The 24916-nt window shown below is 50.1% G+C and overlaps 1 protein-coding gene across 11 annotated transcripts in view; it reads left to right on the top strand.

The window, feature by feature from the left end:
• SCMH1 (Scm polycomb group protein homolog 1) overlaps window positions 1-24916 on the top strand; it is a 74915-nt gene that overhangs the window by 12860 nt on the left and 37139 nt on the right. For 6 of the 11 annotated variants that reach the window (XM_087760547.1, XM_087760542.1, XM_087760545.1 and 3 more), the window contains exons 2-7: window positions 7566-7650; window positions 10374-10442; window positions 16427-16497; window positions 17284-17518; window positions 20525-20613; window positions 21600-21843. In XM_087760547.1, the coding sequence (XP_087616673.1) occupies window positions 7626-7650; window positions 10374-10442; window positions 16427-16497; window positions 17284-17518; window positions 20525-20613; window positions 21600-21843 (733 nt within the window). In that variant the 5' untranslated portion in view covers window positions 7566-7625. Of the gene's footprint in view, window positions 1-1568; window positions 1588-4124; window positions 4232-7565; window positions 7651-10373; window positions 10443-16426; window positions 16498-17283; window positions 17519-20524; window positions 20614-21599; window positions 21844-24916 lie in introns of those variants that run through there. The other 5 variants (XM_087760538.1, XM_087760537.1, XM_087760539.1 and 2 more) reach the window with 5 other exon arrangements.

Raw genomic sequence — 24916 nt, 5'->3', positions numbered from 1 at the left:
TCCAAGCCTTGAATGCGGTGCTGCCTCAGGGAGGAGCAACACAGGATCCTCTGCTTGATGCCCATGGCAGGAGGGTTGGAACTAGGCGATCTTTAAGGTCCCTTCCATTCTCTCCCATTCATTTAAGGTCCCAAACCATTCTGTAATTCTGTTGCCCTGCATGGGGAGGCTTTAGGTTTTGCACTGTTTTTTTCTGTTTGTGGGTTTGGTTTTTTTTTTAAGAAGCAAAGCAATACCAGTCTCAAAACAAAAGCACTTGTGATTTTTCAACAATGTGTGAATTTCTTACAGCAGTCAACCCCCGTGTTTCTAAAGAGGATTTGAAGGGCCAGAGTGCTCACTCCCATCGCTACAGAAATGGCAGATGTGGAGCAGGCTGGCTTTAACTCCCAGCTCGTCGGTAGAACAGTCTGTACTGAAAAGATTCAATATGTTAAGGGGCTTCCTCTTAGCAGACTCAAGCCAGACTGTCTCACCTGGCGCTTTTTTTTTTTTTTTAAAGACTTTTCCTCTCTCCGTTTCTCTCGTCCTGGGTATCCTGTTCCTGGAGTGTGCCAAGCGTGTAGTTTTTATTGCAACCTCTTGAATCTCTGTGGAGAGCAAGGCCTGCTTGCAGTGATACACAGAAAGATGTTTCTATTTTGAGCCAAGGCCCATGCTGGGTTTTTTTTTTTGAGAGAGAGAAGGAAACCTTTATTGGAATCCTGCAAGGTTTTATTTCGCTTCCTCCGCAGCCATGAGAGGTGGTAACTGCTGCAGCCTCCCTCGCGGTGCTGAGTGATTCCTTCCAGCGGTCCCTGGTTTTCACCCTCATCCTGAGCCGCTGGCGTTCCCTTGAGCTCAACTCGGCAGTGTCTGATGATCCAGCTGTCATTTGCTAGGAGGTTGACCCATCTCCTCTCCCCTCCAACCTCAAGGTGTTCAAAAGGAAGCCATAAAGTTGGTATTTTCATTGTAGAGACATGGTCTATCCAAGTTTTTTACATGTCTTTTTCTCTCTTAAAATATGTTCTCCCCTGAGACTCGGCTCAGGGGCTAAGGAAGTGTGTTGCTCGTGATCACATCTTCGAGACACCTCAGTGTCTTAACATCTTTCACAAGAATGTGTTTCTGAGGAGCCAGTCGTGAAGTCTGGAGTTTATCAGTCCACTTCGTACATGGTAGAAAGATAAAATTAGTTCCAGAGAGAGAGAGATGTTGGGAATGACACAAAATCCTTCTGGTAGAAAGAGGAGTAATGGTTTGCAGCTATCAGATATTTCAGATCACACAAGGGGATCAGTACTCCAGCTGGAAATACCAACATTTGTTGTTACAGCGTTTCTTTGAAAAATTTCCTAGTAGGAACGTAAGGACCCTCGAGACCTAACGAGGAGAGATGCTTTCAGAGGTGCTGTAGCTCCATCAGCCTTTGCTCGGCGCTGCCAAAACGTGGCTTTGCGCAGACAAGGAGAAAGAAAACTCCAGTCTTGTCCAGGACGATAACAGGGAGGTGGAAGGAAATAAAGCGGCTGGTGAAGAGAAGTTCTGACTCGCCTCTTCAAACTTTGCAGCTACTCGCTCTTGAGAGTTTCCTCCAGGTCCCACGTAAGCATTTGTTTGTCATTTTGGTTTAGTACGCCGTGTCGGCTGTGGAGGGTGGTGTTCAGGGTGGTGCTGGGAGCTGTCTGCTGGTCAGTGGCTTCTACCCAGAAGAGAGGGGTCAGTCGGCTGGCTCACCAGGGCACGCTTGGAGGGGGAAAACCATGATTTTAGGCCAGCAAAAGTTATCGTGTCCACAGGTGAGGCAGAAATCTGAGGAGCTAAGTCCGTGTGAAAACCAAAAGAGGTAAGAAGTTTTTCAAATCACATGCTGGCAGTCCTCTCATTTCTCAAGTAGGCTGAAAGTGCCTTTCTTTCTCTACCATAGAAATGAAAAATGGCAAAAAAAAGGTGTTAAATGAGCAGGCTGAGGTGGTTATATGGATCTGCTCATCGTGTTTCTGTGCCTGGTTTTCTGATCAGGTCGGGACGCATCTGGACGCTCCTGTGTAACCCGTGGTGCACGTGTGGGCTTCCCGAATGGTGCCGAAACAGGACCCAGCAGGGCCTGAGCCTCCAGCTGGGAAGCTGGAACGGCAGCGCTGCCGTCACCCTTGACGGGCAGGAACGGATCATGCTTCCCTCACGTTTCCCAAGGGAATTCGTAAGGGATAGCTCTTTATTATTGGAAACATTGATAGTGTTTGATGGAAAGATACCCGTAAAGAAAAACTCAGTTGAAGCAGAGGTTCTGTGGAAGGGATTTTTACTGGCTGGACTGCTCGCGGTGCTCACGACCCATGCTTTTGTGGGGAAAAAAAATCAATGACTGCAGACATTTTGCATTATGAGAAACCGTCAGGATTCTCTTGTTGCTGTCCCATGGGATTTCCAAGAAGCGTCATTCTCACAGTCCTCTGGCAATATGCAGAGTTGTCTTTTTTTTTTCCACAATCCTAATCTGTGGGGTACGTATCCGACCTAATAAAACCATTTTTCAGCTTCACCGTTGGTAGTTTTCTTCCTCTTCTTTCTGAAAACATCTTGCCTGCTGGCAACTGCATTGTCCAAAGAGGTCTGAAGCTTGGCACGCTGTCAACAAAACTTCAGTTACCCTTTCAATCAAACATGGTAGCGCTGTGAACTGACTTGGCCTCCATCCCAAGGTTCACCATAATCTTCCTTGTATAATAGGAAGTCCAAACAACCCCAGGAAATAATTCAGATGTGAGTGGTGCCTTTAGTGGAATAAAGAAGTGCCTAGACGAGACATTAAGAACCTCGGCTTTAACTCTTTTCATAATTATGCACTCCGGAGGAGTGGAGGCTTTGTAGATAAAGAGATTACATGCATCTTATGAGGTCTGTATAGCTGTGACGGTATCTTCCACCCACATCTTCTCACTTTTCATTTTACTGACATTGCAGTTGCAACATTTAGTGGAAGAATATTGCAGAGCAGGCTACCCTATAACCCTGAAGGTCCCTTCCAGTCTGGCACAGGTAAATTGAATCATTCTCCCCTTAGGGATAATAAGGATGAGCTTTTGGAAGAGCCCGTTGGTAAGAGCAGTGGGGGGGAGAACTTAATTAGATTAAGATGCATTTCGGCGATGTTTGTGCTGAGGGCTGTGCGGTGTGGCTGCCGGAGAGAGCGGCAGTCTGAGCGAGGAATGCCCTGGGATGCTCTTCCCAGCCTGGCTGCCTTTATTTTTTGAACAAGGGAAAGGAAAATACATCCGAAGTGTAAATCTCGGCGTAAACCAATGCAGGGAGTCGCTGGGGTGCTAACAAAACCACGTCTCACGCTGGTGTCCTGCCTCTGGCCGCGTCCCGGTGCCAGCAGCCTGGCAGGCAGGCAAGTGCTCGGCTTTTCCGTGCCAGAACGCAGCAGCTGACGCGGTAACAGCGTGGGCAGGCTTCGGCTGCTCACCCCACCTCTCAGCCAGCTCTTGCTTGAGGTGCGAGTACCAATGGCCTGGGCCTTTCGTACTTTGATACAGTTGTAAATGCTGTTTTGCTTTTGAATGTCTTTGTCCTTTTGTAGTGTTACTGGTTTACTTGTCTTGAGAACACCCTCCGTGAGGAAGTTGCATGTCTGTTAGTTTCCAATAAATAAAATTTCCTTCTCCCTGGTCTATCCTTCGGGTTTTTTTTAGTATTATACATTTGCCCTGCTGCATTGTGGAAGGGATAATTTGGAGTCCCCAGTTCACTCCCTTCATGCCATTCATTATTTTATATGCCTCTCCTGTGGGGTCTCTCCTTTTTATTACTAATCAGTTCTAGTCTTTTAAATCCTTCTTTTGATAGTTTCATTTTACAAAAGCTGAACTAGTTTATATCAACTCAGTTGATGCGATCTTACTCATATCAAAGGTGTTTAACAGCTGCGGTCCCGTGTACTCGTTGCAAGCTGAACTTAAATTGTGTCAAGTTCTGTGCTGCTTTGCTACGGCAAGTGGGAATGTTTGTTGCAGCTGTCTTTAAATTTAAATTTGGATGTTTTAAATGAATTAAATATGAACATGAATAATGCAACTGGTAACCTAGCCTTTCTGCAATTAAATGCAAACTTTTTCATTTTGTCTCTATGCTTTCAGGTTTTGGTATGCCGCAGTATTTGTACTGACTTTGCTGTCTTGTAGGAATGATGGGGAATTAGAGCCCATGACAGTTCAGTGGAGCCGTTGGCAGTTTTGATATCTCGGTGAGTGGAAGTTGTTTGAAACTGTGGGAAAAGCACTTTATCTGCTACAAAAGGCAGCAAATCAGTTGGGCTTTTTAGATTTTAAGGTAGCATCCTGCTGAACTGAATTTTCACATTGATCTGTCCTTTCAGGGTGTAAACTCTGGAAACCAACACCATGTAAAACTGTGGTCTGTGCTGGCAAGGTTATCTTGGTATCCACAAGCGTGAGAAATACAGCTTGTGAAAAAGAGGAGAGTTTTAACTCTGGTATGCAGCTTTGTACAAGTGTCGGGTTCTGGAGGTGGCGTGCTGCAGCATGTGCTGGGCTGTGTAAATCCCAAATGCTTTATTTGATGCAAAAATAAGATTGTCTCCTTCCTGTCGTTGACCCAGCCGACAGGTTCTCATCAGGGGCATGTTCGTGTCTGAGGTCATTCAGGAAGATCTGTCTGTGTGGATAGCCTGTTTTTCCCCCTTGGATACCAAACTGTAGCTTCTGCTATTTATTACTTTAAGATTTTTTTTCAGTCTTCAGTCCCTGAACAGTGTAAAGACCCCATACGTCCGTACTGCGTTTCTTCCTGTCCTGCCGTGCCTGTTAGCTTGCCTGTTCTGCCCTTCGCTTTCTCTCTAGACTGAAGTCTGTCTTCTTCACTGGGGTGGTTCACGCTTGCTAAAGCCTACGGGGCGATTCCGCTTGCCTTGCAGTCGGTTGTCGGTGACATAAAATCCTAAGGTGTTTCAGGTTGGAAGGAACTTTTGGAGGTCGTCTGGTCCAGCCCCACACGCAGAGCTGGGCTGGCTTTGAAGCCAGACTCAGCTTCAAGGTTAGACCAGGCCGCTCAGGGTGGGAGCCGGCGATGCTTGGAGTATCTCCAAGGATGGAGATTTTGCAGCTTCTCTGGGCAACTACAGAACGAAATTACAGCCAGTGGGAATTACCAGTTCCCAAGCTTAGGCTAGTAAAGCCCACCTTATACCAGTTTCAGGAGGGCTGGGGTACACAGGCCGTGTCTCTGTGGCTAAAGAAGAGCGGGCAGAGACTGGTCCCTGGCCGTGGGACGTAGGGAGGCTGGTGGCTCGCGCCTGCGCTGCGCAGGGCTGGCTGCCGCCGGGGCAGGCAGGCTGCCGCCGCGCATCGTGGAGCTTGGCTCTGGCTCTTCTCTGGGCGTTACGTGGCCCTGACGCACGCTAAATATTTTGCCTTTTTTTTTGTTTTCATTTTTGAGTTATGATTTTGCAGGATGAAACCACGTGTTGCTGTCCTGTGTGTGAGAACGTACGGGGGAGCTGGATGGTGCAAAGCTGCGGTGGAGGACCGCGAAGGGTGGCAGGAGTCAGGCTGGGGCCATCTCATTTGGACAGTTTCTTGGAAGCGTATTTCGGAGCGTGCCGTCCCCAGGCTTGCACCCATGTGGCTCTCAGCAGAGTGGGAGTCCCCACGCAGCCTGAGTCTTCTCCTCTGGGGAAGAGTCACCTTTTTTTTTTTTTTCCTTCAATAGGAGCAACATCTACAATGTCTCGTTCCCTTCCATGACATGAGATCTGCTGGGAGCCCACTACAGTGTTGGCTGAGGGACACCAGCAGTCATCTACATGCTTCATAAGTAGTTAGGATTACTCCCATTGCCGTCCGCGTGAGGACGGAGGGTGCAGTAGTTTCCCCTCTCCTCCCGGGCTGCAGCCTTCCACAAATCATACCTGAGCATCTCACACATGGTCATGAATTTTTCCTCCCAGTACTTCTGCAGGGAAGGGTTACACATCCCTGCCAGGTAGAGCTCTGAAGTGCTCAGGCTGAAGCAGCTTCTCAAAAGCCGTCTGAGTGGCACAGGAGCACCCGTCCCGTGCCAAACGCGTGGGATTTATGATTCGCGTTTAGGTACTTCAGAGAGTCCCCGCATCCGGGGGAGCTGAGCCGACAGCAGAGGTGCAGAGCCAGAGATGGTGAATGCTTGTCTGGTGCCTTTACATAACACCTTTCACCCCGCGTTTTATGGCCGGGGGACTTTTCCTACCATGACTGCTAGCTTTTAGTAAAAATGACTGAAGAAAATTATGAAAAGAAGCATTAAAAGTTGTAAATAAGCCTTCGCATGTAGATTACCTTCCGCTATTGAAAGGAAAAGAAACTTTACTCCTTTCGCAAGTATGCACAAACACACACGCTATTTATGAGAGAGGCAATGAGACTACTGTGTACCTTTCGATTTGGATTAAAAAACAACTAGTTTTTCTTTCCTTTAGGATTTAATATTCTTTTAGTATTTTCCTTCTCAGAGTATTGCTCAACGTTGCAAGCACTGCACGTAAAGGCTGTAGTTTGTTAGCGCTTTTCTATAAAATTAAACCCTTCGTTTCTCTTAGGTTTGGAAAAAGTCTGGTTTTCAAAATCAAACCTTCTCGCCAAGTTGGATCTGTAAATAACCCTTTAAGCAGAAACTCAGCGTTGCGTCCTGGGATGGCTTCCTCTTACGTCCTCCAGCCTGACTGCCCCATTGTGAACAAAATGGAGTTATATTGACACAATTAATCTTTCATTAGTTAGTGTAGTGTCAAAACATGCTTTTACTAGCTTTCCTAAGGGCTTGTTTGCGGCTCAGCCATTCATTTAGGTATTTTCTGTCAGGGCTTGGCAAGGCTCGGTGCATACAGGAGGCGCTGCCCTGCGAGACCGCTGTGCAGGAGCGCCGGTCTCCGTGTACGTGGCCAGCACGCATCTCCCAAGAGCTCTGATTTTCAGTAACGTTCGCTTATAACAAGAATGCAAATGCTTTTTCGTTTTGGGGACAGTCCAGCCAGTTTTCCTCCAACCAGGAAAAAAAAATGCAGCACAACTTGGACATTCGTTGCAGTACTAATAGCAAAAATATTTCCTGGGTCATTGTCCAATTTCTCATCCTTATTGCCCAGAACTGCTGCGAGCAATTTGAATTGCAAGTGGCGAGCTGGGGATTGCGGTGCTGCTTTGCCAGAGTTAATGTTATGTTTCCATGTGTTTTCTTTCATAAATTTCAGCTCTGCCTCCCTTTGTTAGTGAGCAAGAGCAGCCCCCCCTCCACACACACGCTCGGGACCCGCTGCAGAGTTAGCACGGAGACTGGCATATGCTCCTCTCGCTTATTTATGCCGCTCCCGCTGCCGTAAATTTGAAGTTGTCCACATATTGGAGAAAGACTTGTAGTTTCGGGGAGGGGGTGAAATGAATTGTCTGTGTTCAGTCGGAGCTGTTCTGTGCAACCCAGGGTGAAAGAGCATCTATTTTCTCCCCGCTGTGTGATTAGTTAATGTTGCAGATGACTGTGTGCTCCAGAGTGGGGGAATTTTCTCATGTTTATTTCTTTTGTCCTAGACATCTTCAGTTATCTAAAAGCAAGCCAGTCCCAGGATAAGGACAGCAGCAGGTGATATAATGCGGAAACCAGGCCCTCAAAAAGGTGAGCAGTGATGCTTGACACAACCAAAGGCCCGGTAGCGAGCTGGTGCGGACCGAAGGACTGAGCGCGGCGCATCGGGAGGCTGGCTGTGGGGTGGGAGCACGGGGGACGTGCTGGTTGCACGCTCAAAACGGAGTCATTCGTTTCTCTGGCAGCGTGCAGAGAAGGTTTCATCGATCCGCCCCCCAGACAGGCAGAGCAAGAGTCCCTTGCCGGGTGCACCCCTGCAGCTTGTGAGGCACAGTGTCAGGCGGCGAGGGTGCTCCGCAGAGCCTGCGGCACGCACCATCTGCTAGTGCTCCCAGCGTGAGGCAAACTGGCACAAGCCTCCCCCTTCTAATGAGGCGTGAAACCAAAGACCAGCCTACCTTGTGGAGATGAAATCTGTTACGGACGCTTACCTCTTGCCGCCCGAGTCTCTCGTCCCGTTACACACAGTGGCAGCCGCGGTGCTCAGGGCGACCGCACGCGTGCTACCCGTGTCCTGCTTGCCCCAAATGAAAAGGGTGAAGTCAAGCAGGCTGCCTGCAGCTGAGCTGCTCGGACTTCTCGTGCTTAACAAAAATATTGATTTCCTTTAGTGTTGTGCCATGCATGTGCGTTCGACTGGAGTGATCTCATCACATGCGCTTCGCAGGATGGGGGAAGGGAGAAGCGTAGAGGATGGAGCATCCTCCGCAGTTCTTTGTTCACATCTGCTACACGCTTACAGGGTTTATTGCAGGAGATTTCTATGCTCGATTTCTCTCCTCCCTTTATTTTTTTTAAACGTCTCCTTTGCCTCTCTGGTGGTTCATCTTACAGAAGCATTATCCTCTTCCTAACACTGCTTGTCCTTTAATGAAGTGAAAATAAATGAAGGAAAGCAGGGAATGGGGAGAGCCTGCTGTGAGGCAGCTGGAGGGCTTGGTAATAAAAGAGGCAGGTTGATTAGTCAGCAGCGTGGCCGCGGACTGGGCTGGCTGAATTTAGCCTCGCACACAGCTTGTCCTCTCTGCCTCCTGGAGCAGGGTGCCTCTGGCCAGCGTGGCTGTGTGACCTGTGCTGTGAACGCCGTGCCATAGGTTGCAGAAGCAACACCTGCATCATGCACACGTGGGTTTCTGTCCTACTTACCTGCTTTTTTAATAATGCATTGAACTTTTCCTTTTTCTTTACTTGCCTGCAGAAATTCTTGCGTTTCTTTCCCTCTCTGCTGCTTTTGCAGCCTGCTTAATGAGGATTTTTGCATGGTAAAGGTTAAGAATAAAATGTAACTTCACCTGCAGAGTATGGCAAGAGGCTACTTTGAGTGCAGCAGAATGCTATTAGAGAGCTATCCTGCAAGACCGAGAGGAGCGTTACCCATCCTGGGGGGCTTTTTTGCTTCTGACTTAAATACTTTGTGTCCTTTATTCTTGCTTTCTTAAGGAGATGGCAGAATACTGTCCTTCATGGGAATCCATTTATAGGAAGGGTGCCCTTCCAGCTTTTTCATTCATTTGTGTCTCTCCAAGGAGGCTCTTTGTCTGGTTCCTTGCCTAGGGATGCTGTGGCCACACTCCATGTGTGCCTTACGTTCATTTAAGGGATAAAACCTACATGCAGTCCTCCTGTCTGTTGTATTGAAGAGAACATGTCAGGAAGAGAAGATTGCAAAAATAATCGTCCAAAAGCAGTTTCAGACATCGTAGGACCCACCAGGCCGCTCTAGCAGCAGCTCATGGCCTGCCTCGTTCAGCTCCTTGTCAGCAGATTTCAAAACCTTTCCTGCTTTCTTTTTTGTTCCTTTCACAAGGAACTGCTTTTCGTGGGGGTAAGGTACCTTTCATAGAGCACTACCAAATCGTTGTTTATAATAACCCTAAAAATGCTTTGTAAAATAAAGGAGCTGGACTGCAGCAGCGCTCCCAGCGCGCGTCGGTCAGGCAGCAGCAGGTGGAGGAGCTCGCCCAGGGCAGGCTCTGCAGCGGCACACTGCTCGGGCGTCCCTCCGTCCTGGAGGCTGCTGGAGGCAGGGATGGGCATCCCCCGCGTCCTGCTCTGTCCCTTTCCAGAGCTGTCTTGGGAACTTTATTTTTTTGCAACTCAGAGGCCCAAAGCTGTCGTGATGGGAACAACTCAAATGAGATGTTCTTCAGAGCTGGTGCTGCTTTGCTGTGCTCTCCTACGAGCTGCGCAGGACAGGCGGTGGTAACCCGGCGTTGTGCGTGGAAAGGGCAGCTGTGCAGACTTTGGGAGAAGCCCTCTCCCCATCACCAGGGAGGGTCGAGGCCGTTTGTGTGGGTAAGGCTGGCTGCAGCAACCTGGACTTGATAAACAGGGAGTGATTCAGGCTCCACTGCTCAGCGTACAAGATCCACGTGAGCCGTTTTTGGTGGCTTTTGCATTCGTTCCTCTCAAGCCTTGCCACCTCTTCAGATAGTTAATACGATGAAGTTCTAGCAGTTCGCTGCTTTTTACGTTATTGCTTGCCATCGTGGGAGAACGCTAGTTGGTGAGGACTAGGCAGAGACTAAGATGCAAATGCAGAAACCTCGTGTTAGGTCTTCTCTTGAGCTGTGTGGAGGAAGGGAGCACACCCTGTAGATTTAGACAAATCATCCACGTTACCTGGGGTCGTGGCGGGGAGGTGACTCCCCTCCTCCGAGGTGCCTGTAGAGCAGGTGACGTGAGCAGAGAATGTTGAAGAGTGCATTAGCCGGCTTCCTTCACTGACACAAATGTTCTGTTTCTTGTCTCAGCCATAGACTGGAAAGATGGTAAAAAGCACAAGTACAGCCGCCCGTCAGAGTCTCCCTCCCAGTACCAAGGTAAGAGAACTCCCTTCTCCCTTCTCCCATTTGTGTTTTGTTTTGTTTTTTTTTTTCCTTAAAAGCTGTTTGAGTTGCTTAGATGTGGGAAACTGCAGAATGCCCAATTAGTTTACAGATAAAAACTACTTTCGAACAGTCCTCGTGCGTTTAGTTCTGACCACATTCAAAAATGGCTGAGAAGACACCAGGGTAAGCACACAGCTGAGCCAGGATTAAATTAAATCAGGCAGGATCGAGCAGATCTGTTTCTTGCTGCCCAGCCCTGAGTGCCAAGGGGTGACTGCCCACGTTTTGATGTGCGTCCTGGGCATAAGGAGCCTCTTACTCCTCCACGAGCTCCTCTTCCATGTTCACAGCAGCAGCTAGCCTGGTCCTCGTTGCTGTGAGAGAAACATGGTGCGACCTGCGCTCCCCCTTCCCCAGCGGCAGGAATTTGGCCCTTGCCTCAGCAGAGGTGACGCTCAGCGGCGCGCGGGGCGAGGGCTGGCGGCAGCGGCACAGGAGTCGGCGGCTTCTCACTCCCGTTGGAGATGGGGTGGCCTGGGCCTGGGCCGGGCAGGCTGTGGCCCTGTGTACAGTCCCTGCAGGTCGAGTTCATAAAACTGGCAGCTCCTGCTGTCTCTCAGGGGGGATGTGCAGGCGACTTCCAACTTTAGGAAGTTTATGTAAGGCTTGTATAATTTAGTAAAAGATTTTAAGGCCCGTATTTTACTTACAGAGTATAATGATGTCCTTATATTCCCTATGTCCCTGTATTTAGGTGATGTCCATACTTCCCACCAAGTACAGGGCAACAAGAAACTAAACAATTGCCTGAGTTAAGCCATTTCTAAGAGAAAACGCATGTTTGCCTTTGTGAAAGGCTCGCCTGTGTTTCTTAGAGCCTCTGGGAGAGCTGAAGTGGCTGCTGTGCTTCAGGGGCTTGGTTATCCTGGGCCCCGAGACTCAGGGAGGTGGTTCTTGGGCACGTTGGACTGCGGGCCACCATCAGCCCTCGCCGTTCTCTCTTGGGGCATCTCATCCATCCTTGTCTCCCCTTAATCTGACGTACTGGGATCACAGTTTGGGAAGGACCTTCTCCAAGGGGAGGAAGTTTATTAGCACCTCTGGTAAAGTCCTGGGTCCTCTGTCACCCTGTGCTGAGCTCCACATGACATTATGGGGCACCGTCACAGCTCACGTGGCCCGTGTATAGTCCGCCTTCAGGGTGTTGGGGGTCCTATTGCAGTTTCCCCTCTGCTCCACATGCTGCACCATTTGCAGATGTCAGAGGATTGGCTGTTGGTCAGTGGCAATGCCGACCTGAAATGAAGCTTTCTGTGAAATTTGGAGGCATGCTTTCCCATCAGTGCTCACGGTAACCCAGCACACCAACCTCCGCACCTCACTGCATCCCAGGCCTTGCTGGCCTAGGAAGGAAACGCTGCAGATACGCTGCTGTGCCCTTGTCTGCTCAGCAAGCGCATGGTGTAGCAGCGGGGATTGGGAATCGCCTCCCTGCAAGAAACTCTGAGCAGCTCATCACTGCCCGAAGCTCGGGTATGCGGCGAGGGGGGCGAATCTGCGACAGCTTTCAGGCATAGAGCACCCCGAAGTCCAGGCTGAAAGGATTTCTGCTCAAAGCTAATGCTGAATCGGGACAACTCTGAGATGAGGCAAAGCAGACAGCCTTGTGGTGTTTGAAACCTATTAGTTTTGGCTCACACGTTCTCACGTTTCTTCTGAGCAAGACAGTGAGTAAGCAGGATCGCGTTAGTGGTTGTAGCTGTTACCAATGGAGAATGTGCAGCCGGATTGATGGCTGAGCAAAGTGCCTGGAAATTATAATGGGTAGGACGTGCAGGAGCTCTGCCGTCGCGGTGGGAGAGCTGACCCCTTGGGAGGCTGCGCCCAGACGTCGGGGAAAGCCACCGTCGCCTTTGGATCTGCCAGCAGAGACGATGCTCTGCTCATTTTCATACCGAGTTGGCTCAAACCGTGCTGCTTTCATGTGCTGCCTTGATGCTCGTTAGCAGACACACATATGGGCTGCAGACTTTAATGGGATGCCTTGATCTGGGTAGGGCACGTTCTCCTTCACAGATGTGACCTGAAACGCACATGTAGCGTTTCAGTTGGATTGATGACCCCTCGGGAGCTGAAATGCTAATGGAGCCCAAACCAGACTTCGGTTAAAGATATAAACAGAAACTCTGTCTTCATTTAAATTCTGGGCAAAAGATCAACATTAAATGCAACACGATGAGAATCCAAACACAAGGGTGCAGCGTTGCATTGTTCGCAGCTACTGTAGTTTGACCCCTTGGGTGTGCGGAGTGTTTTGTTTGTAGTAAATATTTTTGAAGGTTAAGACATCAGAGCCCAAATCTGACGCTCTGCCTGCAAGTAATATCTCCCTTTGGCACAAGCGCACGGTGAGGAGCTTTCCAAAGGCAAGTAAAAGTGATAGACGGTTACCCTTAGTAGACATTTTCACAGCCGAGTTACAGGGAGCCATATAGGTTTACAATCCTTGGCTTTTGTTTAGCTCACAGATGTAATTACAAAATGTGGTGTTTCTCATTAAGTGTCCTTCTCTCGTTTCTTCCTGTAAAGAAGATCTGATGTATGTTGTATGGAGGAATACCGTCTGTTCAAACAATGATCCTTCCAGTCTGTGGGAGTACGGGGTGCTCTGCAAGGGAGGGGATGAGAGAGAGGGCAGAGACCAGGCAAAACAGAGGGTGACTTTCGGGCTGGTAGGACCTTTTGCATGTTGTACTGGGAGCGGGGCAGCAGCGGGGCGAGCGTTCCCCTTCGCTTTTCAGGGTGAGAGGGGATTTCAGTCCCCACCGTCAGCTCTGTCCTTGGGCACTCCTGGTCCGTCACCGGTAACAGGGACACTTTAGGACCGGCTTAAGTGCTGGTTTTTCATGAAGCAAAGTGACTCACTGGGAATTGGAGAAAGCCACCAGGGTTTTTTTGACCAACACTCAGAAAACATTCTCCACTGCTACCTGCCCAGGCCAGATAAGAAACAAGTACCTTGCAGACTAAAATGTCCTGTCCCTCTACAGTAAGGCATCCAATTTATTAGTATGAATAAGAATATTGAGAGAATATGGAATACAAGGTAGTCAGTCTGTGCTAACGAGAAGGCCAAGCAAGATATTCTCAGTGTTTCCCTCTGGCCTTAAAAGCTCCGTACACAGTGAGCCTGTACAGTGGCATCAGCCGGCAGCTTTGGCGTCCTGGCCGACAGCGTGCCTGGCCCGGGGGCTCCAGAGCAGCTCCGTTTGGAGCTGAGCGTTGGAAGAGAGTGGGGATCAGTGTGGCGAGCAGGATTTGGGTGCAGTCCAGAGGGGCTGAGGTTGAGAGGGCCAAGTGTGATGCATCCATCTTCAACCATACGCGCTCTTTCTCAAGTACAGAGCTCGGGGCTTGTTCTCTGCTCCCCGATTGAAAAAGCCTTAAGCGCCTCCTGCTTTTTTCCTATTTTATTGGCAGCTCTCCTTTTATTGTAAAAAAAAAAAAAAAATCCCTAACTTTTGTGTTAATGCCATTTTCTTCTGATTCTTCCTGCAGTTTTTAGGTTGAAGCTGACCGTATTTGGTTAAGTTTAAGTGTACTTTGAAATTCCTGCTTGAAAAACGTTGTATCGTGAGCTAAATACTATTACTGAATTCATTTAAAACCATTCCCCACATTCTGTGCAGGGCTTCCTCTCGCACTAAGGCAACGGTGGCAGCCTCCAATTTTAGTCTGCGGTTTCTGTCCTGGTTTGAGACTAATCCTGAAAAAGAAGTGCGGTCCTTAATTGTGCTTGTCATGCCATCTTTAGGGAAAGAAATGGCTGATAGTGAACAGAGGAGGAAGGCAGGCTTAACTCTGGCTCTGTCTTTTCTTAGAGTTTAGAGAAGTCTTTCTGCTGCTCCTGCTTTTCTTTGCAAAATAAGTCACCAGAACCGTGCGTCGTAAGTAGCTGCCGTTCTAGCGGGGGGTGTGTGTGTCTTCATATGGTGGTCGGGTCCCAACAGGCTCAATATCAATCTAATCTCAATCTAATCTCAATCTCAAATAAGCTCCATGTCCAAACACTATTCTTAGAGGCACGCAGCTGTCTCAGAAATTTACTGCTCCTGCTGGGACTGCGCAGCGTCGATCCCGACTGCGGCGGGAGCTGCTGCAGGGAGCAGAACGGCCTCGCTTGGTTGAGAGCGAGTGAAAAGTGGAAGGATTAAAACCATGACTACTTTTAATAGCGAGGGATTGAAACCAGCTAAGGGGAGGGTAGATTTCTTTTCTTAAAATAAAATTGTCAAGTGCAGCTGATGCTTTTCAAGATGCTTGCTCAGGCCCTGGGGCTGAGGCTCGCCCTCCTTGCGCTGGGGCTGTCGCTGCGGGTATCCTCTGTGCTCCATGGGTGAGGGCCTCTGAAGGGCCACCCCAGCCTGAGATGAGCCCAGATCAGCAATCAGAGGTAACAGTGGGATGGAGCGAGGCATTTCCATGCCTGGCTTTGCTTTGGGTGGGTATTTATTACACATTATCCATACAAAGAGTTTCAGTGACGTAACCAAGTATAAAATCATATCTTCAATTAAAGCAAAAGAATTTTGGTTTTTGTGAGAGCGTCATTGCAGTGAATCACTGAATTTCTTCATTCACCTTGGTGTGAGACCGTTGGCTGAAAAGAAGATGTGTGCCCGTGGATGGAAACGCGTACTCTGAGGAACGGGGAGCTGCTGTCAGAGTCTGTCAACAGAAATACATTCAGCCAGTGTGGCAGCGAAACTGTGGTTTTTTCTGTTCATTTCCACTGTATTTAACGGTGCGCTAGGCATCTGCATGGGAGGTGGCAAGAAAGCAACGTTTCTTTTATTTATTTGAAGCTAGTAGATTATCAAGCCCCTAAGGCTTCTCTGTGCACGTGAGGCAGAGCTCAAGTAATGCGTGCTGACCTTAATGCCTGAATTTTTAGAGGTGTGGTGTGCACTGCAGTAGCTAAAATGGCTCTTAATATAGCTTTTGTTTTGAAAATAGACTGATTAAAAACTTGACGTGAATAGGGGAAGCGGTAGCCGACTCTTTAATTGTGCTGCCACCAATGCTCTTGAAATGACTTGAAAACAGCGGTCTCCCGGGAGCCATTCAGATGGATACAAGCTAATGTCATGCTGGAAGGATCCTTTCCCAGCTGCTCAGTTTAAATGGCAGAAGTCATGATTTGCTCGGATCACAAGAGCTTTTAATTCCTCATTTAATAACAGGTTTCCCTGGATGGCGGATTGCTTTTACCCTTCCTGCTGTACGTTGGAAAGGTGCAGGCAGGGATAAAATGCGCTCCCCCCCGCAGCAGCACTCCGTGGAAGGGGCTTTGGTGTTGGATGTTCGGTAAATCCCCATTTGGAGGATCCCTGCTTCCATCCTGCCCGAGCTATGGGCTCTGGGTCTGCTTCAGGAAATTAATTGCTGACCTGTCCCCTAACGGCTGGGGACGGGCCGATACCTGCTCCGCTCTGCTGGCTCGTGGGGCAGGCTGCGTGCGTGCTGAACCGGGGGAACCGGAAAGTCACCCAGCGCAGCTTCCTGTTGTTTTGGGCTGCCTGTAGCCTGCAGCGACTGTTCTTAATCCCCAGACTGAGCAATGTGTTTAACAAATGATTTTTAAGGGGTAGTTGTCTGGAAGGCTCCGCGGATTCGCATCTGTGCTGGGTATTTTATATTAAGTTGTAGGTTGTTATCCTCACTTTTTGCAGACCCTCCTCGGCAGCGCGCAGGCAGTAGGATGCTGTAGGCAGCACCGTGCTTTGTTCTGCCTGTCAGCTGCAGTTGTAAATCTTCTGTGGTCACAAACATCAGAGGATCTTGATGAAAACATGTTGCCTGTGAGCACCTCCTCTGTGAAAAGCGGAGAACTGCCGTCGTTAGGAGTCCAGCCATCTCTCTCTCTCTGAGATTTTTGCTTGTCAGTTCCTATTTGAATCCTTTTCTCTTCTCAGGTCACTTCACCTGGGAGAAATACCTGAAAGAGACATGCGCCATCCCAGCTCCTGCCCATTGCTTCAAGCAGGTAAGAAGGTGAATGAAAACAAGAAGGGCAAAGGGCGATGGTCCTTTGGTGGCCCAGGAGTTCCGTGCCTGGAATAGGCCCCTTTTTTGGCAAGGAAGATGCTTAAGGATATCGGAGACTTAACAGAAATCTAAGTTTGCTGAAGCAAAGTTAAAAAAGATGCATTCAGGCCCTGCAAATGTTAGAGTGGTGCAGAAGACTTAACTCTCAGATGTGCATGAATGGGAACACGAGAATGTTTTTTCTCTCTGCTGAGCACAGGGTCTCGGAGAAAATGTTCTGAGTAGGCTGTGATCCAGGTTTTGGTGGATCCTGTGCAGCTAGGAGGTTTTTTCTTCAGAATTCACCAGGTCTTTGTGAATTGAGTAGCACCCCCCAGGCACTGGGTACCTGAGCACGGAGGTGATATGCTGAGTACAGGGGTACAGGGGTGAATTGGCGTGGCACCCCTGGGTCTGGGCAGAGGGGCAGCAGCACAGAGGAGTGTCTGTTTGGGTCTTGGGTCAGGTGGGTGATGCTCCTGAGAAGAGGGCCAAGAGAAGAGGTTAGGTCTAGTTGTCTAGATGATGCGGTACCGAAAGATGGTGGTCTGGGTCACAGATCTGCCAGGGCTCGCTGAACTTTCTTTGCTGCTCTGTGGTGTCTGCTCCTGTGCTGTGCTTGGAGGATGCTGTCAGTCTTCAGCAGAATCAGTTTTGATGCTGTTAGGGCTGAAGCTTTATGACTGAGGTGGTGCATATATTGGAAATGCTGTCTCTAACTGTGTCCCCGTTCTTTTCGTTGCAGTCATACACTCCACCTGCAAATGAATTCAAGATCAGTATGAAACTAGAAGCCCAGGACCCCAGGAACACCACCTCCACTTGCATTGCCACGGTGGTGGGTCTGACAGGCGCGCGCCTCCGCCTGCGCCTCGATGGCAGCGATAACAAGAATGACTTCTGGCGGCTGGTGGACTCTGCGGAAATCCAGCCCATAGGAAACTGTGAGAAGAATGGAGGGATGCTGCAGCCTCCACTGGGTGAGCTGAAGTTCAGCTGTCCAGCAAGCGCCTACATTATCTGTGGGGAAAACCCTAGGGCTTTTTATATTTCTGTGCTTGGGACAGAGACCCATGGACTGCCCCTGCCTACCACTGTGATGTAGACCAGCCCTGTTAGCTTGGGCTGTTAAACAGACGTATCCCACAGACACGCCAGGTCTGTGTTTCCACGTGGACATCGTGGCACAGATAGGGAGATTCTTTAGAGTGTAGATGAAAGAGCTCTTTGCACCTAAGTGAGCTGCTTACACTCTTTGCAGCTCAAGCTTAGGATTACACGTGGTGACCATGCTCTCCTGCCTTCTGAAATTCTGCCGGCGTACCTCCAAGGAAAACCGCGTCTTCCACCCACTTGTGTGAAAGAACACCAGAGCCACTCCATTTCCCAGAGGACACGCAAGCCAATGGGGGCACCCCAAAGTCCTGGTGACCCAGGAGTGTGGGCAGTAGCACTGAAGGCAGAGCAGCTCTGATGGCCTTTCCTGGGTGACTGCCTGTACAAGGACAGAAGGAATCCAGGTTCTTTTTTTCTGGGAGACACCACGCAGTCACCCAGGCAGTGCTGGCACATAGCTCTAGCCATGGCTTGATCTTTAGGCTTTAGGCTTCTGATCCTGCTTGCAAGTGCTGTCGTCTCAAAGGTGTGCTTGAGGTGAAACAGCTGCCATCCGTCAGTGCCTTCCCCTGCGCTCCCGCTTCGAGCGGAGCACAGTGCTGGTATCCGGCTGGAGGTGCTTTGCGGGGGATCTGTAAATCTTGATGTAGAGAATAATCTAGAGAGCAATTAGGGCTGAGGCATCTGCTGTATCACTGCTAATCCTGACACTGCGATTTCAAAAGCATTTAAATTTTCATTCGTGCTGTCTAAGTGTATTTGTGCCCAAGTGTCTTTGGGGCAATAGCAGGTGAGCTGGGGACCATCTGATGGGGAAACAAAATGTCTGAAAAGGTTCCCAGTGATTTAAGTCCTGTCTCATGTGAAGGGACGCTTGCAATATTTCATCTGTTTATTTATTTAATTTTGCTTGGCTACAGCTTTATAAATAACCTGGGCACTCGAACACTTCTTCCAGTCTTGTCTTCGGTTAAACACACAGCTTTTTTTTTTTTTTTTTGACACTGGCTAAATGATGAGCTGATTTGCTGTTTCTTTCCTGATTAAGCAGTCAGGTTAACCTGCTTTTGCATTCTGCTGCCCATTATTTTTATAGTGTCTTCATAAATCTCTCTCTCAGTTAGCACATCGCCAAATAATATCAAGCCAATCTATAGTGATGCAAGAAACCTTCGATAGGATACCTTGAGTTAGGAATATTTTTATTCATATTTTTTCCTGGAGCACCCTTTGTGAGCTTTGGTGGGAGTGCAGTCTAAATTGCAGTGGGACACTTGGGACTGGTCTTTCTGAAGAAGGAAGAATGAGCAGCAGGTGCGTGTTTTGGCACATCACAGCACACGAAGCCGTGTGTATGCAGGTCTAATTATACCCTTTCCCTTCATAATTGCTACAGACAAAACCTGCTGCAGCGATTAACATGAAAGCTGCCATTTTTTGTGGTGCTTTCATGCACGCTGCTGTCCATTTGCAGACATCTCTTTGAAACCCTGGTCCCCGGGGTGCAGCTCGCAGCTCCGGTGCAGCGTGCCCAGGAGGCGCGGGTACCTGTCCTCGCTGGCAGAGGTGGGTTCCTCCTGTGCCTTGTCTGGGTTTTGCCAGCAGATGGCAATAAATGTAATCGAGTTGCGGAGCAAAACTCATTTCTGACAGTGCCAGAGGATAGGGTTCGTGGGCTGGAAGAAGTCTGTGTGCCCAGCTCTGATCTGTATTGCCTGCTTAACCTTGGGCCAGACAAGAGTGGTTCTCTTGCACCCAGCATAAAGACAGGTAGCAAAATAGTTCTGCAGTTATCCTTTCTGCCTGCAGAGTGCAAGGGCCCAGAAAACACAGCAAGGATTTTCTGTGCTCCTCGTAGCATTTTCCATTTGTACACATCTGCTGCCGCTCCCCTTCTTTACATAGATAATTCACATAAAAGGTTATCTTTGCCCCTCTGGGAGCTTAGCTCTCCCGTCCCCTGAGGTTTGTGGCTAGCTTGTTCGGTTTCCAGGCTGCTTTGACAAAGTTGCAGGGCTGAGAGGGTGGCCTGTACTGAGCTGGTTGAGTTCTGGCATTTCGGCCCTGGCAAAACTTTGCCATGTTAATCTTCATGGGATGCTCTCCATCTGGGTGCAGTCCCAAGGTTACCTTCAGAACACTGCAAATACAGAATGTGCCGTGCCGCGTTCAGCTGAGCGGCAGAAATTGCCTGTACAGGAAGGTGCATGTTTAGCAAAGATGGTGTTTTGTGATATCTGGAGACTTTTGTCGGTTCTGCAGTCATACTCAGTGCCATAGACTCAGAACACGTGAATTTGCTTTTTTCTTCCCATAAGCCCCTTCCTGTTATTTCTCGAATTTTTTTCACAGAAGATGTCGAGCCAAAAACTGCCGTCCTTTCCTGTAATGGTTAAACCCGTTTCCCAGCCAAGTCACAGCCTCTTTATTTCTTCAGGTTAGCTTGCCTGCAGCTCACTCTAGAAGGTGGAGGAGGCCACCCAGAAGCTGAGACTCCCTGTTGAGAAAGAGATTTCATAGCCTGAGTGTGCACTTGCTGATTCATGTCTCCACTGCAGGAGGATCACTGAAGCTGCCAGCACTAGCGCTGCACAAAGTGCTCTGCCTGTATGGTCAATGTATAGGCTTTTGTTATGATAAGCAAATATTGCAGTCAAACATCCGTTTCCAGATGTTTCTTTTCAACAACATAATGTTTTGCATTGAGAGTATCTGGAAAAGGTCAAACCTGACTCTCCAGCGTGCGGAGGAGGGTGGTATGGGATCACAATATGTGCCTGCTGCAAGGTTGCCATCAGAGCAGGCATGTGCTGCCAGATCCAGTGGCCCCCACAGCCTTAAAGTCTCCATCTCTGCTTCCTTCTCTGCAGGCTTTCGGCTGAATGCCTCCTCTTGGCCCATGTTCCTTCTGAAGACTCTGAATGGAGCAGAGATGGCTCCTGTCCGGATTTTTCACAAGGTATTTTACTGCACTCTTTGTGAAGCCATCCTTCTGGCATGTCCCCTTTACCACAGAGCACCAAAATCACAACTGGTGTCTCATGTGAGACCTGCTGATCCCAGAGGAGATGAACATTGCCCAGCTTTGCCATGGTGCTGCTTCTCTAGGACAGATCCATACCCTCTGCTGTTGGGTCGCAGCACTGTGGAGATGCAGACAGAGGTCTACAAAGAAAGTGGCTTGGGCTTCAGTGCTTGGGCTTGAGATGTGCTCGTTTTTCACTTGGGCTGCAGGGTGCTACTCAGTCAGGAATGCAATATGTGAAAGCCAGCACCTCTCTGAAACTTTTTAATGTACCAGAGCTTGCAAGGAGTTCAAATATTGCTGTGAGGCAGCACTGCAAGTATGATGTCGTAGTTTGTATTCTCACACCCTTAGTGAAGTCAGAGAGAGACAGAAGCCAGTCTAGAGGCATGTCCTGTGGTGTGGGATGGTTGGTGTGGCTTTAGAGTATCTCAAGTATAAAAGACTAGGAAGAGCAAGCCCCAGATAAGGTTGGATGGCATATCTCTCACATGCCCAACAAAGCTGAAGGTGAGGGAAGAATGATGGAGAGAGACTGTCATATCTCAGCTTTTCCTGCTCTGAGATAACAAGGTGAGAGTATCCTACAGAGGCTCTTTTCTTTGGAGCTTTATTTTCTGCCTGCGTTGCATGACAGACTTGTCCCGGGGTGCAGTGTTAACGTAGCACTGGCTGGGTTTGGTCCAGCAGCCGGGGGATGGCAGAGCAGTCAGTAGCAGACTTCGTTGCCTCTTGACTTAAAGGGCACGTGGTTGCGTAGCTGGGCCAGCCTGTGCACACCTAATTGGGGTTCAAATCCAGCCCACTAGCTCCCTTTTTCATCTGCTTGTGGATGTGAGTTTGCTGATGGAGAGGACAGCCCTAGTCTGGGGAGGCACTGGCATATCCTCTTTGAGCACATTTTCAACTTCTCCTTGTAGGAACCACCATCTCCATCCCAAAACTTCTTCAAGACAGGTATGAAGCTGGAGGCAGTGGACAGGAAGAACCCTCACTTCATCTGCCCGGCCACCATTGGGGAGGTGAGAGGTTCTGAGGTCCTCATAACATTTGATGGCTGGAGAGGTGCCTTCGATTACTGGTGCCGATATGATTCCCGGGACATCTTTCCCGTAGGCTGGTGCTCGCTGACTGGAGATAATCTGCAGCCCCCTGGAACAAAAGGTAAGGCCCACGTTGTTGCTTAGCTGTCTTCCTCCTCCACTCAGCTCTCAAAGAGCAACAAAACAGGCAGAGGCTAGCAGCAAGGACATCTGGGTGCCCTGTCTGGCTTTCTTACTGCTGCTTCATGCGTGGTAAAGGTACAGATGATCATACCTATTAGCAGTGTAACAGCCTGGCGTCAAGGTGCTAAGGAACAGCCATGCGTAAAGATGGGCAGGATGATGGCGCTGCGGAGGGATGGTGGTGCTGTACAACATTGCTCTTCTTCAGGAATTTCCTTGGAGTCTTTCCTGTGTCTCTGGAACAGACTTCATAGGGAACAGCGTTCATAGGGACTTTTTCACGGGGGGAATGGGCTATTTGTGGATATAATAAGGGAATAATGAGAACTATTAAGTTGCAGGATTGCGCCTGTTTGTGCTTCTGACAGTTATCTTGCTCTGCCTTATGCCGTGATCTCTGCTGTGAAGATGGACAAAGCAGGTCTGTGTCAGGTCGTACCTGCCTCGTTCCTTGAGCCGTGATTGTTGGTTAGGAATGGTACTGGGGAACTTGCTGCCTTGCAAAGGTCCGAGCGTTGGCTGTTGAGATTTTCAGATGTGTCTCGAGCTTGTCTCTAGCACTGCAGTTGTGTTTAGGACCAGGGGAGCTGTCACTGTCACTGTCCCCCTGCACGTCCCTCTGGCATTTGCTGGCTAGGCCAGCACACGCCTGTCAGTGAAAGGAGAAACAGGAGAGCAACCTCTCTACTGGAGCTGAAGGATTACTTAGGAGGGGCATTTCTTTGATAAGACTGTTCCTCTTGAAAATCCAGGGTCAGCTTGTGCTAACCCTGGGCAGCTGGTGCTTTCCTGCCGTCCCTTGATGTGAGCCATTGCTGTCCCCTGTGCTGCAGGGCGGGGGGATGGCCTGAGGTCATCTCGCATGGCCTGTCTGCAAGCCAAGCTGTGGGCTCCCCTCGGGTGGAGGTGATTTCTGTTATGGTTGGGAATTGAAAGGCACTCTCGCTGTTTATCTTGGATTTCTGCATTCGGCCTTGATGTTTCCAGCCTCTCCCTTGCTTCCTGCTATTCGTTTGCGCCCTGCCCGCTGCCGCCCTGCAGGCTCCACGGAGCTGCTGGGGACCTCCCGGCCGGTGGCTGACCCCTCCAGCAGCGCCCTGGAGTCAGGGGCTCTTGCCCAGCAGCTCCGAGGTGCTTCTCGGGTACTGCGCGAGTGGCTAAAGACATGTTTGTGTTGGGTGGGAGCTTTCCTGGCAGTAAACTGGGGGGGGGAGTTTTCAGGAGCAAGGTGGAAGCTGCCTTCCCAGAAGTGGGAACCTCCGTCTGACCCGTGGCGCCTGGTGCAGGCAGCTCTGTTCCCCTCCAGCCTCACTGTGCCAGGGGCTGAAGCTGTGAGCAAGCAGAGCATCCAGAAATAATGCCCCATCATGGGGCCGATACCGTGGTAATTTGGAGCCATCTCGAGAAGCGTTTGCTTCCTCCCTTGGCAGGCAGCAGCGGCAGGCTCTCCCTCTCGCATTGGCTCCGTCGGCAGCAACTCTGCAGTTCCCACTCATGTACAAAAATAGTGAACCCCAAAAGTCACATCTCCCTGCTCCTAGGCAGAGGCGACCCTTGCTCTCAGGCAGATTTCTGCTCTCTTTGCCGTGTTTTTCAAGTACCGGAGCAAGAGCAGGGGTTGGCAGAGGTTGCATGAGCCATGCAAAAATGCCGTGGAGTGGGGATCAGCCTTGTCTTTGTGGTATTATACTTTCCTCTCTGTGGCTGCCCCCTCCCTTTCCTGCCCCAGACTTTCCAATTTCCACTTCGTGGAATTAAACCCAAAGAAGGGAGCGCTGGGAACTTTCCTCGTCTGTAATTAAATTCCTCCCTTGTTCCTTTACTCCTCGGCCTTGCTTTGGAGGATGGTTGAGCACAGTCCTCCCAGGACCTGAGAGCGCTGCTCTTGGCAGGGTTGGAGGAAGCTTCACCACAGAGGGACCCCCCTTTCCTTCAGCTCCAATAAAACTTCCCTGTGTGCCAGCCTGCAGGACCATGCGGTGGAGTCGGGGAGGCTCCCTTTCCTGGTGGGAATTCCCCTTAAATCAGGAAGACACAGGGAGACGTGCGGGAGGTCGGTGCTAACCGTGGTTATACCAGGCTCTGCTCACATACCGCACTGACCGTCTTGCCCTGAGCCGATGGGTGCTGGCAGGGTGAGGTGCTTGGGGGAGCTGAGAAGTCCTGCGAAGAGTTAACTCCATCGAGACTGACGGCTTCCTGGGGCTGAGGAAAAGAGGCCTCGAAATGAGCTCATGTTCAAGGGAAGCAGAAGTTCAAAGAGGCCAAGCATGTTTATTTAATGCTGGTAACTTAATTCAGCTGTAATCTGTCCCTTCTGCTGGTTGCCAGCAGAGGTGGAGGAGTGCGGGGCTTCTCCCAGGCACATCCCCTCTCCGGCTCTGGGGCCTCCCGCTCCCACCAGTGTTTGCTTAGCTGGGGCGGCAGGGCAGGGTGCTGGTGGAACTGGGGCCCGGCCAGCCTCGCCGAGGGGAGCTTTCAGGAGGGCACGTGTGTGTGTGAAAGGAGGAAAGGGAGGTCAAACGGCGAGGAGGAACAGCTCTCTGCGCGCCAGGTTGGTGATTACATCGCTGTCAGGCTGTGCTGTCTCTGCGGTGGCCCGCTGCGAGAGCTCCGCCGCAGCCGGCGGCCAGATGGCTGCAGACTCCCGGGCGTCATGGAGCTCCTCTCTCAGTGCAGCACAGCTTGGAGCTGGGGGGTTCAAATAAACACAGGCCATAGGGGAAACATAGCTCCGGGGGTGCCTCTGCATGCCGTTGGTCCTGATCCTCTCGGCTCCGTGTCAGCCTGCGGCCTGGGTTGGAGGTCGGCTCTGCTGGGCTTACAGAGCAGGGCGAAATGCGGCAGAGCGCGTCCTGTGCGTCCTCAGCTTCTCCGCGCCGGCTTGGCGGCAGTCGGGGAAGGCAGGTCCCCGTGACCGTCCCCAAGGGAGGGGGGTTCTGCAGGGGTGCAGCAGCCTTCCTCCGGCTTCCCACCCACGCCAGCGGGGCACTCCCAGGGCTGTCTCTTGG

The sequence above is a fragment of the Nipponia nippon genome, unplaced genomic scaffold (assembly GCF_047370975.1).
Source record: "Nipponia nippon isolate SJK-2023a ecotype South Korea unplaced genomic scaffold, ASM4737097v1 scaffold_23, whole genome shotgun sequence".
NCBI lineage: Eukaryota > Metazoa > Chordata > Aves > Pelecaniformes > Threskiornithidae > Nipponia > Nipponia nippon.
This window is presented reverse-complemented; position numbering and strand designations above follow the sequence as displayed.